The sequence below is a fragment of the Medicago truncatula genome, chromosome 5 (genome assembly GCF_003473485.1).
Source record: "Medicago truncatula cultivar Jemalong A17 chromosome 5, MtrunA17r5.0-ANR, whole genome shotgun sequence".
In the NCBI taxonomy this organism is placed as follows: Eukaryota; Viridiplantae; Streptophyta; class Magnoliopsida; order Fabales; family Fabaceae; genus Medicago; species Medicago truncatula.
This window is the reverse complement of record NC_053046.1, coordinates 40,164,613-40,175,269: the sequence shown is the minus strand read 5'-3', so window position 1 is coordinate 40,175,269 and position 10,657 is coordinate 40,164,613. Positions and strand designations below refer to the sequence as shown.

The following is a 10,657-nucleotide window of genomic DNA, read 5'->3' as shown; positions in this document are numbered from 1 at the left end:
CAACAATGGCAGAGAAAGAATTTGCACCCTTTTCTCAATCCTCAAACTCTAAGAATTTAGAATTCTTAGAGAACAAATCTGAGAGATTTTATGCACCCTCAGGCAGTTCCTCTGCCATAGTGGGAGAAATAATAGGGCACTCAACCTCTCTCCCCAACACTACAACAACAAACAATAACAATGAACAGTTGGTTATGCCAACATCACCACCAAGAGCACCCTCCTCTAAGAGATCTCGTGGCAGACCAAAGGGCTCCAAAAACAAGCCCAAGACACCTGCGGTGGTTATGGTAGAGCCTCAAACATTAATGAAACAAATATTTATTGAAATCCCTGCTGGGTATGATGTTTTGGAGTCCATCATCAAGATGGCTTGGCGTCATGAAGCTGACATCACAGTGCTGAGAGGTTTTGGTATTGTCTCTGACATCACCATTCACAGCTCGTTATCTCATACCCCACCACTCACTATTGAAGGACCTGTCCAAATGACGTCTCTCTCTGGCACTTATGTCAATCCCAATGTTGATAATGTTCCTTCTGAAGTCATTGCCAACCCTGCATGTTCTTCTTTTAGCATTTTCCTCTCTGGTAGTCATGGTCAAGTGTATGGTGGAATTGTTGTAGGGAAGGTCATGACTTCAAGTGTTGTTATGATTAGCGCCACTCTTATGAAGAAAACCAAGTTTTATATGGTGGCGTAGTCCTTTATCCTCCCCCTCCCTATGTGAATGTGGTGCAATGGAACCACTTCACTCATACTTCTTAGGAGTTTTCCTATAATTGTTTAAAAAAAATCATTAATGTTTAAATAAAATGCTCCTGATATTTCTCGTTGTTATACTTCTTAAATAAAAATATGTTATTACAAGTTTCCGCGTCTTTATCATATTTCTTAATTTCATTTATTTAATTTTCTTTGATATCTATGAAGTGTGTTTCTCTCAAGATCTCATGTTCGATTCTCTCCGGTGTCAATTTTGATGGATTGATTTAGTTTAAAAAAAATGATTTGATGTGTTTTTGACATTGATAAACAATTAGTTTAAATCAAAAAATTAAATAATTGGAGAGGACCCAAATTGCCCTTTCATTTTTCCTTGGTGGAAATAAAATGGCTAACCCTAAGCTCCTTTTTCATTGTGAGCATCTAATAATTTATGATGTATATTAATTTAGTAGCAGGCACACTAGATCTTGAACCAAATGCATTGAATATGCTAATTGATTGTATGTTAATTGGACTATATATTGACTCACTTTTTTTTTTTTGTTTATAAGGGGCTAACTCAATAATAAGAGTTTGACATTATAACTTTAAGAAATGAAGTTTAAGTCACATATATAATCATTATAAAATGATTATTATTGTAGTAGTTTTTAATAATAATTTCACCATTTTACATATTTTATATTAAAATATTTAATTATTAATTGCTTTTGAAAATTAAACTAATGTATATTTTAAATATTTAAACTAATGTTTATATGAGTGTCATTTTAGAAGAAAAAAACTTCAAAATGAATGTCATTTTAAGTTTTCAATGCAATCTTAATTATTTCCTTTCAATTTTGTAACATCTAATTAATGGGCATATTTGTGGTTGTCCGGTCAATATCGTACGCTTCATATAATGGGGTTGATTTGGGGAATTTTAAGTTGAATAAAATACCTCAAAACTAGCCAAATCCAAAAAAACAACCTTAATATACAAAATCTCAAATAGTAGTGATTTTGAAAAGAAAAAAAAAAGTAAAAAAAGTAGTTAACAAAATCTGAGGTGTGGTTGTGTGTGGAACCTTGAACATCTATCATATATAATTGAATACGTTCTTGTATTATAGAGCAAACCAAAATCTGAGGTGTTGTTAGACCTCCAAATTGCACAAAGAAAACAGTCTAAGTTGTGAACTATACCCTCCCGTTGTGAAAATCTGTGAATAAAAATAAACTACATTATATGGACTAAAAGATGACTCCAATTTTGCAAAAAGAAAAAGTGACTCTTCAAGATAGCGCGTAAATTTAATATGTACTAAAAGTATTTGAATTAAATAGCTATGAAGTATGGACTCCGACATGGATACGTCGACATCGCTAATGTAAAAAATATAGGACACTGACAACGTTACATATATTTTAATTTTTTCAAAGACGGTCTAAAATTAAAATACATATATCAACATCTAACTTGAGCAATTTATGTCATTAGAAAAAGTTCTACAACAAGATATCATAGTATTTGACTTTTATTTATTCATCTACTATCAAAAGATTTAAAAATGATATAATCAAATAATGTCTATAACCCCTAATTGATCAACATTTATCGAAACATATGTATCTATAGTGTGCGAAAGCAAGAGACGGAAAAAATATTGTTCTAGATATTTGTCTGAGTTTGTCCGACACGGCTCGTATGAGTGTTATATAGTTGTCGAACACCATGATCATGATCTCATACAAAACCACTACAATTTCATATTATGGAATTTTTAGGTAAATAATTTAAATAAACCTTATGTAAAAAATAAGTTGAAGTCATACAACATGTGAAAATCAAATACTTAATTAGCCAATAAAATATCATAAAATAGGTAGTACAAATGAAAAACTTAATTAGCCAATAAGAAGTCTCTAAGAAACCGGAAAAAAAAAAAAAAAAAAACTTTTTAGGACATAATGAAGGTCAAATAAGTGTTAACCGCATAATGAAGGTCAAAAACCAGTATTGGATATTTCATAATCAAGAGTTTGCATATTTCATAGTAAAAATCATCAGTTATTGCAGCCTTTGCAAGTTGTAAAACAAAAATGAGATATACGATCACATTGGTGCCATGCTGCCTAGGGAAGAGTTTTCTGCATAACAGACTTGTACAGAAGCATGGTGAAGCTAATGAAGGGGTTAACTGCATAATGAAGGGGTTTAAGACAATAATGTTCAAGCTCATGTTGTAAGTTGTAACAACTTCAATAGCCTATAATGATATTGATATAACTGAACACCTCATAATGTCATATAATTGCAATCAGCATTCTCATAATTGATGGACAAATGTATCACAAGAAAAACAAGTTGCTTATCTTTTAAAGAGATTCTTCGTAGCCAGGAACTAGTAGATTAATCAGAACTCAAGAACAAATAGAGTGAACTATTTATTTACATATTTATAACAAACAATATAACAGATCCACAAAATATTTAAACCCAGCACAGGAATGAATCCATATAACAGATCCACAGGCATGGTTTGGGAAGCAAGATCAACACACATAACTTGTTCTTGTAATCGGAATAAACATAAATATCAAACAGAAATTGCAAACTGCAGCAACCTAAGTGAAAAGCACTTGTTCTTGTCATTTGAATAAACATAAACATGAAACAGAAATTGCAAATAGAAAGAACCTAATAAATGAAGAGCAGCTTCCTTGATTGTTGTTGTTATTGGAACAAACAAAACATCAACAAAAGTGATTTTTGTTTAAGCTAGTGACTAGATCATCCGTCAAGCAAGTCCTCCAATGGATCAAAAGGTCTGGTAGGGGGGTCTACGAAGGGCCCGTCATATGTGTAGTGGTTGTTTGGATTTCGGTAGGCTGCTGTTATCTTGAAGAGTAGTTGAGGGTCTTGTTGTAGATCATTGAAGAAGAGTTGATAATCAGATTCCCACTTATCCTTGACAGCAACAACTCTACCATTCACTTCGGCATAACTAATCTTGCTGATCAAAATGGCAGCAGGAAGGTTGTTATTGGTGTTGGTGTCAGCTCCTCCTTCTCCTCCAGACAGGTCATAACCAAGAGCATGGTCACCGGGTTTTAAGATACGACCGAGATGAGTCCTGATTTGAAAAGTTGTGTCATTATTTCCAGTATCTTTCACACGAGCAACCACAGCATCAGCTAAACGATATTTTTTGGCGGCAGCAGCAGCAGCAGCATACTTCTTCTCCCTGTTCTCCTCCACCACCTCTTCTTCTTCATCTTGGTTGTCCTGTTGGTTGTCCTGGAGGAGGACAATATCGAGAACAACATATTCGACTAACTGAGTCCTATTGAATGAATGTGTGAATGGTGCTTTCCAGTACTGATGAGCATCTAAGAAACAGTGGGTCAAGGTAAATGGATCAAGCAAAGTAAATGTTTTGGCAACCCTAGTGCATATGACAATAGGACCAATATTTGGACCCAAAGAAGCAACAACATTAGGAGGCAGAAAGATCAAATCCCCGCAGCAAATGGGGACGATTTCAACAGAAAAAAGGTATCTTTCAGTTCTAGGAATAATCATAGCCCAATTAGACTTGACAGGAACTATGTCCCCTATAAGTGTCGCAAAATACCAAGCACAAGATATTATATTGAAACAGAAAGAAAAACCTTGATCAACGTCGTATATGATTTTCTCAACATCATCAAGGATACCAAGATTGGTCATAACGCTGATCTGCTCCAAATGAAAGACAGTACGAAGTTGAGAAACATGTTGTTGACGAACTTTCACAACAGAACGCCACCCTTGCTCCATCTTCTCCACTTTTTGACCTAATTTCTTTGCAATTGCAGCAATTGCCGAAACTCACTTTTTATTCTATCTATTTATTTATTTATGGTTTAGGGCCAAAATTCTCAGTTCTAATCGCGGGTTTGGCCCATCTTACTCTTTATTTATTTTTTGAGATTTACTTTTCCACTCCTATGTCTTTCCTCGCGCGCCCTATTTTTTCCATTTTTACCCCGGTACGAATTATATAATCCGAACCAATTCCAGAATATTGATTCCGGATTTATTCGTGGATTTTGACGCTTCATCCACCCTGATGGATGATGATGCCAGTTAGAGCTGTCAAAACGGGCTAGCCCGAATGGGCCGGACCGTTAGCCTGAGTAAAACTTAGGGCTTGGGCTCAAAAATTTCAGCCCGAATTTTTCTAGGGCTTTTTAGCCCGGCCCGAAAAAGCCCGCAATCCATTTGGGCTGGCCCACTCGGGCTAAGGGCAGCCCGCAAAAAAAATATAAGTTGGTTCAGTTTTGGTGTGGAGTGAATGAAGGATTAAGTGCAGACCAAGGAATAAGCTTCCAACCAACTTTAAGTAATGTCTATATTTTTCATTTTGAGTTGAAACCATTCCGTGCATTCGATCAAGTGTAGAAATTGAAAGACTTAATGGATTTTTTAAACATATGCAGTAATATTTAGCGAAGAGATTAGTTTTTTGTGGGTGTAATTTGTTTTTTTTTTTGTGTGACTAGCACCGGTCCTTATTTTATACGTAAAATATTTAAGAAAATCTTAACATTTTCTACTTTGGTTAATTTTTTTATTTTTTTTAATAAAAGAAGGAATATATTAATTTAAGAGATCTTTAAAGTATACAGCAGAAATTTGTGTTGGCACCTCCTCTATCCATATGCTATTTGGGTTAGAGTGGGCAACTTGGGCCATACTATGGGCTGTAGTATTACACTCTCCAGGGATAAAATTGAATTGACACTTGTCAAAGCTAAATTGGAGCCTTTGGATTTCTTTTATAATACTACCAAGATAAGATCTATCTTCAATCTTATTATCCTTCAAAGTCCGAAAAACCTTTTCGTTGTCTCCTTCAAATATCATTTGTCTGAATCCACAGTCTATGGCTAAACGAACTGTTGATAGCAGACTAAAAGCTTCTGCTAAAATCACCTCTTCTGTGCCCTTGATTTTCCAAGCTGCCGAGGCCATCACAAGACCATTTTCATTCCGAATAATGGACCCTAATCCCCACCATCCTTTAACTTGAAGATTTGCGTCGCAGTTTGCTTTCAGGAAATCCTCTTCTGGTTTTTTCCATTTGGTTCGATTGGGAGGTTTATGAGGGCGCGCATTATGAGATCGAAGCTGATTTTCAGAGGCGGATCGAGAGTTGGCTTGCATGAAATCAGAAATGCCGAAAGAAGCATTTCTACTTTGGTTAATTAATCAATTAGAACTTGAATTTTAAAATTTTATTAATCAATTTTGGTGTGACAAAAAGATGATAATTATATCTTACATTATTTCTTTTTATTCTAGTTCTATGTTGTGGTATTTTTAATTGTGATTTGCTTTTGAATCATATTAATTAGTTTTGATGTTTTTTTTAAAGAATTAATTAGTCCTTATGTTGACATGGTCATCCATATAATAAACACGTTATATTTGCTTGCCTAGTTGCCCAATTAAATATGTTGCAAATGACCTCCTAATTTTTCGGATTTAGCGGTCTCGTTTGAGAGAAACAATTGATAAAATATGTTGCAGAATTTGTTCTCTACAAGCCACCTTGTTGCCTTGATTTGTAGAGTAAATAAAATAGTTATTGTATCCTAAAATCAAGCCACACCTATCTAATATTAATTAAACCAGATCAGACCAAGGAAATAGGAAAACGTTCCAAGAGCTTCCCATGTCAGATTGAAAATATCCCAATAGCATTACACGCCCAACTCCTTTTTTTTTATCCCAAGTCTTTCTTATTGGAAACCTAGTAACTGCACTGTTACCTTGACGGTTTCCTCAAAAATCCTTGCAATGATCCACCTTGCTCATTTAAAATAAATCATCAAGTCTTATTCTCCTTCAAATTCATGTAGAACCAAGCTTGTGCTCCTTTCCTTTGTGAGTATCTCTTGGGAGTAATAACTCCACGATTTCACCACTTGGTCCTCCTTGATTTCAAAGGTTCTATCTTCAAAATAATGCTCAGAGCGGGAGAAATCGTGTGGGTATCGTAGCTGCAAGTTTGGGGGCTAGAGTTGTGGATTAGGAATGAAAGTTTTTGAGGTAAGGGTTTTTTCCCATACATCCATACTAGGTGTTAGGGCTCTGTTATTAAATAGTGTTAGAAATTCTGTTATTATCGTTTTTTTAACTGTTTATTTGTCTTATGTTGTTTATTTGTCTTATGTTGCTTCTATTTATGTTATTAACCTTTGTTCTATTTTTTTCAGGATATTTGCAACGAAAACGATCCAGATAAAGGGTCTGATGCATTCCGGATTATAAAATCCTGAAACACATTTCGGCCGGTGACGTTTCACCAAAGGTTAGGCCGGTTAGTGGAGTTTGAATGCAATTTTTGACGGTTTTGAACGTGGAACACGTTTAATTTGAAGACTTAATTAAGACTATAAAAAGGCTTGGATCTTAAACATTTTCCTTCATTCTTCTTCACCTCTTTTCTTACATTTTCTTCAATAATTTTTAGTTTTTTAGGTAGCTTTTAGGAGTGTTTGTCGTGTCATGGTCGTTGTTGACCGCTCATACGATCCTGCAATTGCATTGCAGCTTATGCAGGGGGTCATATAACGGTCAACAGAGACTCTTGACATCAAAGAAAGACACAAAATTTCATATTGTATGCGTTCAGATTTTACTTTCTGGAAACACTAACAATCTGGTTCGGAAAACGTAATCCGGATCAAGGTATTTTTGGAATTTTTGCAGGGCGCGTGAGAAGGCAACAGGGTGGGAAAATTAAATCTCTATTTATTTATTTGGGTTAATTAAGTTTTTGGTACCTATAAATATCTGCAGTTTTATTTTTAGTCCCTATAAAAATAAATCACACTTTTTAGTCCTTAAAAAATTTTCTGTTAGTGTTTTTAGTCCCTGTTAAATTAAAATTTGTTTAATTATGTTTAAACTTCTAAATTTTTAAAAGATTTTTTACATACATGTTCATAACATCGTAAGATACTCTTTTATTAAAAAAATTAATTTTTTAACATGTAATAATGAATTAAATATAAATTTTCCTAAAAGCCAAATTTTCAAAATTATATTAATGAAATTTGGACCTAATAATAAATTTTAAGTTACTTTTTTGTGGAGGAACTTTGTATAATATTCTAAGTAAGTATGTGAAAAATATGTTACAAATTTAAAAGTTTAAGCACAATTAAGCAAATTTTAATTTTACAAGGACTAAAAGTATGTGTTGGTCCCTATTAAATTGAAATTTGTTTAATTATACTTAATCTTTTATATTTTTAAATGTTTTTTTAACAGACATGTTAAGAATATTATAATAATCTTTTTTATAAAAAATTAGAATTTTTTAGCATGTAATGAATTAAATATAATTTTTTTAAAATGCCAAAAATTCAAGATGAAACTAACGAAAATTTGGACCTAAAAATAAATTTTTGAGCTAATTTATTGTGGCGGAGCCTTTTATAATGTTTTAAACAAGTATGTAAAAAATCATTAAAAAAATTTAAAATTTTAAGCATAATTAAACAAATTTTAATTTCACAGGGACTAAAAACACTAACGGAAAATTTTTTAGGGATTAAAAAATGTGATTTATTTTTACAGGGACTAAAAACAAAACTGTAGATATTTATAGGGACCAAAAACTTAATTAACCCTATTTATTTTTATGATGGGCCACTCATAATATCTTGTTAAGAATTTTTTATTGCACCCTTACCTTCTTTTAGGTCTTATTTTTGTTATTTTAGTAGTAAGTGGTGAGTAAAATCAACCAAATCAATCCACTCCAAAAAACTAAAACTATTTTTTAACATACATTTTATAGGTGAACATATGCAGTGAGACGACAGTTGCTAATTATCTTTCAGATACCATGGTTCATAGGGGCAGCTTGCTTAGTAATAACAATCTGACAAATGTGCAAAGTCTTATGACCATGACATTAACAAACTCTCATTCTACTCTAACCAGTGACAAAAAGTCTATGTGCATAGTTTTAGAGTCAATCTCTAACCCTGTACTGAAGTTGCTCTTAAGAGTGTCTCTATCCTCCAGAAGTTTTGGGGTGACGAGGTTGATGATGAACCTGATGATGGTTACGGGGTTGGTGAGGATACGGAATATCTGGTGTTGTATTGCTTTGCTAGTACCGCTTTCAATTCAACATTTTTTTTTGTGGTGTGGGGGGTTCGAACCCCAAACCCTACATATAGAAACAAAAACAATAAGCAGTAGAAAACAAAGCACATGGTTAACCCAACTATCCGTTCAAAGAAGGGTGGCTGCTGAATCTGTTGTCTCAGCATTTGTTTCTGTTTTAGCTAGTTGGCGTGGAAACTTATTAGTCATTAGTTGTTTTCTCATATTTGTTATGTTGTTTGTTGGTTTTGCTGGGTTTTGGGCTTTTGGCCTAACCCCTAGGGTTCAGACCCTCCCATCAGTGACGGGCCCAGAAATTTTAAGTAGTGTAGGCCACGTAAATATAAGTAAATATTCCTTCCGTTTCATAATGAGTGTCACTTTAGCTAAAAAAAATTGTTTTAAAATGAATGTCACTTTATATTTCCAATACAACTTTAATTTTTTTCTCCCAACTTTACCCTCAATAAATACTCAAACTTTTCTCTCGCACAATTTTCAATGCAACTTTAAGTTTGTCTTTTTCTTGGGCAGTTTAATAAAAGTGTTACGTCTTAAGATTATTTCATTTCATTCCTTAATTTGTGTGCAATTGGCTAAAACGACATTCATTTTGAAACGGATGAAGTAATTATTTAACCATTCATCTTCCATGTAATTTTCCATCCAATTTTCGTAAATACTCGTAATAAAGAAAACTAATTCATTAGTTGCAGTTGTCATGTTTTCTGGTGGAATGGGGTTTGCAATTTGGGAATCGAGATATACACTATTTGGTTTTTAGTTTATTGTAAAATTACATAGTTCATCTCTTAATTTAATTTTAGGTAACACTTTCGTCCTTCATCTTTTTTTCATCTCGATTTAGTCCCTTATGTTATAAAATGACAACACCTTATCAATTTTTATGAGATTTTTCAATAATTTTATTTCAGTTTATTAAATGTAAGCCTTTTATCATACATCAATTTATTCATCAACCGAGCGGTATATATAGGTAAAAAAAAATGTTGAAGAAGTAGTGAGGGCCTCGGCCCTCAATGTGTTTGACGTGGGTCCGTCCCTGCCTCCCATGAATTTTATTGTTTTCTTGTGCCTTTATAAAAAAAAATTAAACTATTTTTTTTACAAGAATTATAAACTATGTTAATTGTGTATTTCATCTTATTTTTCCAAGGCTATAATCTGCATGGAAATGGGTGGACTTTGTGTATACTGTATACTATAACAACTAGTCAAGTCAAATATTCTGGCAATAAACGCAAAAGACGAATTCAAATATATAATTGCAAAGGAACCGGGGTCTGGGTATTAAGCCAATATTTGGTTTTAGCGTGAAACTCCCATTTTGTTTGTGACAACTTTCCTACTTTACCGATGATGAAATTGTCTCATAATATTAACTAACATTTTAACTACCTCGTACACATATTAACATCATCATGAATGAAAGCAAAGTGATGTACCTCCAACCCTTTTTCATTGAAAATTGGTGCCAAGTATTCATAATATTAAAATTGAAAGCTAGAAGGCTAAATTGGCGTCGAAGTAAAATGTTGTGGCGAAAAAGGCAAAGCAATATCAAAATGGAGGAACTGCCTGGAAGATTCGATAGAGCTTCATATGACCTTCCAATTCAATTACAACTTCCCGAAGTTGATCTTCAACACTTTTCAATTTGATTTGATCATCAGCGAGGCGATGGAAAATTGATTTAACTTCTTTGTTTAAAGATGCGATCTTATCTTTCTCTTTATCTTGACCCTCAGTAA

General features: G+C 33.4%; 3 protein-coding genes across 3 annotated transcripts; 1 reads left to right on the top strand and 2 right to left on the bottom strand.

Moving 5' to 3' along the window:
• Window positions 1-758, top strand: LOC11431863 (AT-hook motif nuclear-localized protein 21). The gene has a single exon (XM_003617219.3). The coding sequence runs from the start codon at window positions 6-8 to the stop codon at window positions 702-704; it is 699 nt and encodes a 232-aa protein (XP_003617267.1). The 5' UTR covers window positions 1-5; the 3' UTR covers window positions 705-758.
• A 2,349-nt stretch (window positions 759-3,107) lies between these two features.
• On the bottom strand, window positions 3,108-4,593 carry LOC11431862 (60S ribosomal export protein NMD3). Its single transcript, XM_003617218.4, has one exon. The coding sequence runs from the start codon at window positions 4,533-4,535 to the stop codon at window positions 3,507-3,509; it is 1,029 nt and encodes a 342-aa protein (XP_003617266.1). The 5' UTR covers window positions 4,536-4,593; the 3' UTR covers window positions 3,108-3,506.
• A 764-nt stretch (window positions 4,594-5,357) lies between these two features.
• On the bottom strand, window positions 5,358-5,924 carry LOC112422186 (uncharacterized). Its single transcript, XM_024785026.1, has one exon. The coding sequence runs from the start codon at window positions 5,922-5,924 to the stop codon at window positions 5,358-5,360; it is 567 nt and encodes a 188-aa protein (XP_024640794.1).
• Between the last annotated feature and the right edge of the window lie 4,733 nt (window positions 5,925-10,657).

Bases quoted from the DNA above. Each gene is read 5' to 3' on its own strand.
- LOC11431863 (XM_003617219.3), top strand. From the start codon at position 6: ATGGCAGAGAAAGAATTTGCACCCTTTTCTCAATCCTCAAACTCTAAG.
- LOC11431862 (XM_003617218.4), bottom strand. From the start codon at position 4,535: ATGGAGCAAGGGTGGCGTTCTGTTGTGAAAGTTCGTCAACAACATGTT.
- LOC112422186 (XM_024785026.1), bottom strand. From the start codon at position 5,924: ATGCAAGCCAACTCTCGATCCGCCTCTGAAAATCAGCTTCGATCTCAT.